General features: G+C 39.8%; 1 protein-coding gene across 2 annotated transcripts; it reads right to left on the reverse strand.

Moving 5' to 3' along the window:
* Positions 1–1,325: 1,325 nt before the first annotated feature.
* LOC131475551 (probable 2-ketogluconate reductase) lies at positions 1,326–5,451 on the reverse strand. Of its 2 annotated transcripts, none has more exons than XM_058653768.1 (6): positions 5,317–5,451; positions 3,128–3,509; positions 2,187–2,358; positions 1,918–2,096; positions 1,747–1,843; positions 1,326–1,661 (listed from the first exon to the last, which is right to left on the reverse strand). In XM_058653768.1, the coding sequence occupies exons 1-6, from the start codon at positions 5,449–5,451 to the stop codon at positions 1,505–1,507; spliced, it is 1,122 nt and encodes a 373-aa protein (XP_058509751.1). In that variant the 3' UTR covers positions 1,326–1,504. The 2 variants fall into 2 exon arrangements, with proteins under 2 accessions (XP_058509751.1, XP_058509759.1); XM_058653776.1 differs by lacking the exon at positions 5,317–5,451 and adding an exon at positions 3,810–4,123.
* Positions 5,452–8,168: the final 2,717 nt, after the last annotated feature.

Consider the following 8,168-nt stretch of genomic DNA (forward strand, 5'->3'; position numbering starts at 1 on the left):
TTATGTGTAGTGTAAATATTCCATTATATAACAAATAGAGTAAAATAAACAGATTACAAAAAATAAAAAATACAATAAATGATCTTATCTGAACCTACTGTGCCATAGGGTTAGGGTTAGGGTGCCATATACTGTAGTTTGATTGGTATTTATTCCTACCTAGGATAGGTTTCCAGTAGTGTCCAATTCATCAATTCATGTAATCCCAGTCTACATGTGCAAGCTGGATTAACAATCCTGCAGCTATTCTTCTTAGGAAACTGCATCGACTTTTCCATTCATTTGGACAGCCTGAACAAAGTGTTATCCCGAACCTTTAACCATAACCAGTCAATGCCTAACCCTAACCCTTAAACCTACACAATTCAAATCTTCACCCTTAACTTAACCAGCTCCTCAGAAATTAGGTTCTGCATAATTAGGACCAGGGAAGTTCAAGACTTTAAAAACCAGAGAGCAGACTTTACTACATTTATTTATTATTGAGACAATAGCTGGATTTAAATATTAATATCCACATTGTTTTTCATGCTTCATGTCATTTTAATTGTTTTAGCATTGAACCAAAATTTCCTCACCTTCATTAACCTTAGGATCACAAAGGTATGTTTAGTTTGGGTGTTCTATTCACAGCAGATTGACCTTTCAACAGTGAACAACAATTTGGTTTTAAAGATTTTGACTCGTGCTTTGCTAAAGGTTGGAAATGTACTTACGAAATACACCTGGTGTAAACAGTATGCGATTGCAGTTATTGAGCCCCAGAGCTGAATCTAATATCTTCACAGACAGTGGTGCATAGTCAAGTGTGGCTTCACAGATATATAATTTATCAGTTTATCAGCCCTTATTGGTTTTGCAGATACAGCGGATTGCGGGCAATAAAGAAGAAAACTTTTTTCTGTCTCTCGAAAAACAAATCATTGGCAACCTGCCCGGGGTGATCCCTGCCTCCAACCCAATGTCAGCCGGGATTGGCTCCAGCTCCTCACGAAACCCTCAAGAGGATAAACAGTTGAAAATAAATCATGTTGGAAGGATTAAAGCCCCCTCAAAAAAGGCAGTCCATACTGTCGGCGTTGACTGACAGCAGAGTGAGATACTTTGCATTTCTGCTTTAGTTTAGTATGAGTCGGAGTACACTCCAATTTCTACATTTTATATTCTTTGAGCAATGGGTTGTTCACGTGTAGGTCCCAATGGATGTCCTGTGCCAAAAGAACACACACCACCAACTGAACTAGAAAGTGTTGTGGTCTATGGAGGGAGCACAGTTCACCCGCTCACAAACATGTTGGGTCACGCAGTATCTCTCCGTTAGCTAATGTTCTTGGATTCATTGGTGTCTGCAGAGGTTCTCAGTCATCCAGGTCAGTGTCTCTACAGCTATAAGCAACTTACGAGTTACTTTATCCACGTTTCATGTCTGAAGAAAGTTTTGCTGTTAATTTATTCTGTGTGGCACAGATTTGCTGGCAGACATGGACAAATATTGAATTGGCCTTTATTGTGATTTGACTTCATTCGGAATAGGTAAACCTCTGATTGCAGCCAGGGCATTTTCTGCCATCTTCTCCACAATTCGCCGTGCTGTGCAGTTTGTGTTTATTCCAATGTGAGGGGTGATCAGGACATTAGGCAGGCTCAGGAGTGGATGATCTCTGCACAAGATGAAGCAGACGAGTTGTTAGTATTAAACGCATTAGTGTAGTGCATTTTTCTATATTTCTGACTGAGAGATGGGACCTTGGTAAAGGTTCAGGATGAGTCACATCTAATGCCGCTGCACGAATAGCTCCTGACTGAAGAGCTTTGACTAAAGCATCTTGGTCCACAACTTGACCTAAGACAAGAATAGAATTACTTGCTTGCTTTAATCCAATAATGAGGCATTGGCAGGAAATGCATCATCCTCACCTCGGCTGATGTTGATGAGAGTTGCCGTGGGTTTCATGAGGGACAGCTCTCTGTGGCCAAAGAGGCCTTTAGTTTGTGATGTCAGCTTGACAGCTATTACAACAAAATCTGACCTCCTCAGCAGTTCATTCAGGCTCTCACAGAAACTTGCTTTCACTGCCCGTTCATCGTCTTCACTCCTGAAAAGAATATAAAGATCCTCACGATCAAAAGTGTACATTTTAACTGCAATCATACACACATACACATGCTTGAGAAAGGTTATGTACCTTTTTCTCCTGTTGTGATACAATATCTTCATTTGAAATCCAGAACATCTTTGGGCAATTCTGTAACCGATATCTCCCATTCCTATAATCCCTATGGTCGACCCTGTGACTTCCACTCCCAACAGGTCCAGAGGTATTTGGACAGTTTTTGGGTCCACAGCTATTTGTTGGCCTTTGAGGAGGAAGCAATAGTTACACACGAGATAAAAAAAAAGACATTAGCTTTTAGAGGTTGACCGATTAATCATTTTGGGAAATGAATTGGCTCCAAAAGGACATTACTGCAACTTGACAAATATAGCGGCACAATGACTGCACTGCCTCTGTCAGTCATATGGAGAAGCAGGTCTAACACAAATTATGGTTCAGTAGTTATATTTGCTCGTTTAAGGCCATATTTGCTGGGTGCATGGTTAATGATGATCATGATTAAAAAGCAACTGTTGTGAGACGACAATGGAAAGTAACAATGCAGGCCTCTGCTAATTCCATTGAAGATCCAACGCATGAGACCTAGTTAGAGTAATGTGCAGTCCAAAGCATGTTGAGGTAAGAGGTGCATTCAATGAATCTCGTAAATTGAATTACGCCTGCAAACACACGTGCTGCTGCCACCTTGTGGTATTAGATTCACAAGAAATACACTTACAAATGTGCTATCGTTTACAAAACATTGATATTTGTTCTTGCAGTAAATATTTTATTTTAATTGGGGAGCGGGAAGTAGAGGGTAACTGGCTTTTTCATGCATGTTGTAATTCTCTCAGCCTTTAACAATCCACGGTAGGCCGACCTCTAATTACCATGCCTTCGTTGGTTATAAAATCGAGCACTTGTATTGATGAACCCACTGTGAGGGTGTTTTAGCGTGAAACACGTGAACTTGTTAAGCAGTAAAGAGCTGTAGTCTCTGTTCCGCATGGGTTAACCTTTGATCTTACTCTCGAGGATCTTGCGAGCTGAGGCCAGAAGCAGAGCCATGGCAAGATCTGCTGTGGCATCACTGACCACAATTGCCGTGTTGGCAATTTTCACCCCAAGACTGCTGATGAATGGTATATCCAAATGGTCAGTGCCTGTTCCTGTGCAGACCACTATTTTGAGCGAGGGAAGCATTTTGAGCAATTTTGGCTCAGCTGCAGGGAAGAACTTCCATATGACCAGGACTTGGATTTTTCGACCATTGAGCCCTGGGTTTTGTAGAAGCTCACTTAGGGTGATGATTTGGAAGTGTTGTTTCAGTGCGTCTGCAATCTCTTCTGGGTAACAGAAATCACCTTCAACCTCTTCGACCAGTGCCCATGGTTTTTCCTCCTCCATCATCTGGTGTGTAAAAAATATCATGTTTTTTTTCAATTATAAAACAGAAATTATTTTAGTTATTAATATTATTTTAGTTATTTTAGGCACCACATTCATAACCTCCATGACATTAACACCCTGGAGAATGAAACAGAACCAGCAAATACAATCACATCTTTACCAGAATTCCAGTAAAACATTTTTGAGTTTGATTTTAAGTTCCTCTCATTGTTTTTAGATTGCTGAGCCTACACCTGACATCACTTTGAGATCATCTCCATAACATGTTTAATCCCTGTCAAATGTACGTGAAAGACTCACCTTTTTCACCCAAACTTGAGTTTCAACCCTTCTTCCCACGGTGTCCTCAGACTGATAGAAGATAAGGAGTTGGAGGTATAGGCGTTCTTTTTCAACTCAGTCTCAACCAATGAGGCGTCACTTTATTTGGATTAAGTTTCACTAAAAACTGGTCGGACTGGTTATTTTCTGTTTGGCTCTGTGGTGTGACATGGCGGGGGATGATTTTTGTGTTTGAGATATTATTCACAGAAAGTGCTTTGACTGCAGTGTCATAAATGCAGTACGTCATTCGTTTAAAACCACATAAAGCAGGCACAATGTTGGTAATATACGTGTAAACACAATTTCTAGGAGATGGGATTGCAGTTACATGCCCTGTTATTGCTTTATCATTCTGTAAAAATCATTACAATACTCATCTATAAAGCTAATAATTGAACCTCAAAGTGAAATTGCTTTGTCAAGCAACAATTTCACGGTCAAAAAATGGGCTTTCATGCTTGGTTTAATTTTCTTTATTTGCTATTATTGTTTCAGGCAAAAACAGAAAGGCAACGCTTTACATTTCCTACGAGCCAGTTATACCCATATGATGTTTGTGTTTTGAATTTGTGTTAATGTTAATAAATAAATGTATTTTATGGAAATTATGGTGGCGAAACAAACTAGATATATCTAGTGACAACGAATGTATGAAAACATCAGAGCAGTTCATCTTTTACAGCAGTGAAATCACCAATTAGGAAAACTCAAACTTTGTGTAAATATATTTTTAGCGTACTAACTTCCTCACAACCTGATGCATTGTAACTAGAAACTACTTTGTTACAGTGTCATACACCGAAACGTCCATTTTGAGCGGGTGTTTCTCTTTGAGGAACAGCAGTAACACCGATCTGATGGTTTCAAACTCTGAGAGGCCCCAGGCAAAGAAGCTAATTGGGGCCCTAAGTCCTCATGAAAAATAATACTTAAACGTGAATAACTTAATAATAACTATACACTACACACACACACACACACAAACAGTTGTTCGCTGATCTAAATGTGCTGCTTTTGTGCCTTTTTTGCAGCAAAAGCTGCCATTAAATCTTCTAAGTCATTGAAAATACTTTTTTTTTATTTGGGGCCCTGCACCTCTGGTTTTAAAGGTCCAGTGTGTAACATTTAAGGGGATAATTTGGCAGAAATTGAATATACTACCTATTAATATGTTAGTATAGGTGCACAATCGCTTTAAAACAAATGTATGGTTATTGTAGCTTTAGGAAAACGTCATTGGGAGAGTGATGTTTGAGATGGTTTGAGTCGTCCATTTGTTACAGTCTTTAGTCACACTATTAGACATCAATAATTCTTATACACTGGACAATTAAGAAAGTGATAATTAAATTGTAATTGCCCTTTCTGTGCCCAGACTCCCACACATCATTAGAGAAGAAAGGCGGACATGAAAGCTGCGATCTGGATTAATGTGAAATGAGCATTTTGAATCGACAATGAAAATAAAAATAAATGTTCCCACCTCGGTCTGACAGATATCATAACAATGTGCGCCCTCCTCAACACCTGAATATAGGAGCCTGGTGAGGAACTTTGTTGTCTGGTGCCACATCAATAACCTGCAGCTCAACACCTCTAAGACCAAGGAACTGGTCATCGACTTCAGGAGGGACAGACCCAGTTCGAGACCAGTTCTAATAGGAGCAGAGGAGGTGGAGGTCGTTCAGACCTACAAATATCTTGGGCTGTGGCTGGACAACAAGCTGGACTGGACAAGCAACACAAGGCATCTGTACAAGAAGGCACAGAGCAGGTTGTACTTCCTGAGGAGGCTACGATCCTTTAACATCTGCAAAAAGCTCCTGTGGATGTTCTACCAGTCTGTGGTTGCCAGTGTTCTCTCCTACGCCGTGGTGTGCTGGGGCGGGAGCACAACTAAGGCAGACTTCCACAGACTGGAAAAACTCATCAGGCGGGCCGGCTCGGTGGTAGGAATGAGGCTGGACCCTCTGGTGACAGTGGCAGAGAGAAAAACTGTGGACAAACTGCTGAGCATCCTGGACAATGCCAGCCACCCTCTGCACACTGTCATCAGCAGCCAGAGGAGCCACAGAAGCCTCAGCAACAGGCTGCTCCTCCCAAAATACAGGACCAACAGGCTGGGGGACTCGTTTGTCCCCCGGGCCATCAAACTGTACAACTCCTCACTGGGGGGGAGGAGGGCAAACAAGCAAACAAAAAATAAAAAAACCGGTACGAACTAAACAAACAACAACCACAACAATAACATAATGTGCAATAAAACCATAGACATGTGCAATAAAACCCTGGGCATTACGGGGTAACTCTAGGTGTGTGTGTACCTATGCCTATGTGTGTGTGTATATATATACATATATATGTATATATGTGTGTATATGTATGCATGTATGTATGTGTATGTATGCATATATATGTATATGTGTATGTATGTGTGAGTATGTATGCATGTATCTGTGTATGTATGTATGTATATATATATATATACATTGGTTGTGTGTATGTAGGTATACATACATATATATAGAATGGGTCACTTTCATTTTTATTTTTATTCTTATCTTATTTTATTCTATTCTCTATTTTTAACAGTGCTGTGTATGGATGCTGGAGCTGTTAATTTCCCCGAGGGAACCTCCCAAAGGGATTAATAAAGTCGTCTGTCTGTCTGTCTGTCTGGCACCTCATCAGCGCAGTAAGTGGCTCCCATTGGCTTCTCACGCTCCACGCTCTTGCTTGTAAAGAAAATGTGTGTCGCATATTGTGGAACTTCATAATCAAAAGGTATGAAATCCAAATGCTATCAACGCTCTTTGGAACGACCTCATCACAAGTACAAGAAGCAATTTACAAGCTTACACCTCCATGACGGCAGGAAAAGCTTCTGCAGAAATGACTGGCACTTAAAGCCATCGCAGTTCAGAGGTCAGACATCAAACACTCAAAAACTTCCTCTTACTTCTGACAGACACCTGTTGACCACTCTGCTACTTAGTGCTAAATTGTCCATCGTTTTTGACGTGCACAACATCGCACACATTCTTTTCCACTAGCTCGTCGACTGTTGTGCTCTTATTCGGCAAGTCTTAAAAAATGGACTTTATATGAGAAATGGACATTTGAACCTGTTAAGATACAGGATTTTCATGTCAAATCCTTTGCTCTTTTCCTCTGTGCTATTTTGTCAACAATCTCTCCTTTAACTCTTCTCAGGCTTTCTGGCAAGATGGTTTCAGACCCTCCAACCATTTTAAAAATTCATTATTTATGTATATATTACAGACACAAGACAGACAAGTTTATCATCACAAAAAAAAAAACCTGTTCCACTGCTGCAAGGCTGTGAAATGCTAACAAACTGAACAGCGTGTGATGGCGTCTCAGGCACCTTTGTTTACGGAGGGTTTAACTTTGCAAAATGCAGTACAAAGTAAACTTTTGAAAACATGTGTGCATGGCTGCTTCAACCTGTAAAAAGTGTGATATTCCACAGTAACGATGTGCTAATAACGAAAAAAAAGGACCTCAAGTGAATCAGATCTGTAGTCCTGGTTTGCATTCATACAAATTGGCTCGAGCTCCACCCCCAAAAAACCCTATAGATGGTTTAGTTTAGTTTATTTGTTCAAATTTGGTCTCAAACGCCGTTTGAGTGTGGAAAATAGTGTTGCTATCGTCTGATGTTGCTAACAGTGGCTAACGTGAGCTAGCCACGGTCCCTCCACTTCCAGTGTAAATGGAACGCAGTGAAATGCAGAAAATTGTTCATAACGTTTCGGGCTTACGTTCATTTTTGTATCATCTTTATATTTACTTAAGTTTTTTGAGAGCTGCTGAACTTTGGATATGTGTTGTTTACCAGTAACGGTGGAGAAAATAAGAAGTCGAGGCACATAGCAAAGATAATAAATAAATAAAAAAGCCTTTATTGATTCCCATGGGGGGTATCTGGATATTACAGCACCTCAAGTACAGAATAATACGAGCTCAATAAGAATGGAATAATAAAAAAAAAGGAAAAAAGAGACGAGAACAAAGTAAAAATAGGACTTTGGATGAAGGAAAAGTTAGTTTGAGTATAGTTTTCAGACGTCAACACAGTATTCCAATTCTTTGTAATCAGGATTAAAATGATTCTAGCTTCGTCTACAACAAAGATTACATATTAAAATCAAAGGGAAAATAACAAAAGCACGTACAGATATGAGATCAGTGCATTCAAATTACACGCAGCGGTAGAACGTGCTCTCCTGAAAACAGATTAAAGGTCAACATTTCAGAAATCTTTTTAATTAAATGTTAACACAACAACACAATAATGACATTGTATTAATA

Source organism: Solea solea, chromosome 2 (genome assembly GCF_958295425.1).
Source record: "Solea solea chromosome 2, fSolSol10.1, whole genome shotgun sequence".
Taxonomy (NCBI): Eukaryota; Metazoa; Chordata; class Actinopteri; order Pleuronectiformes; family Soleidae; genus Solea; species Solea solea.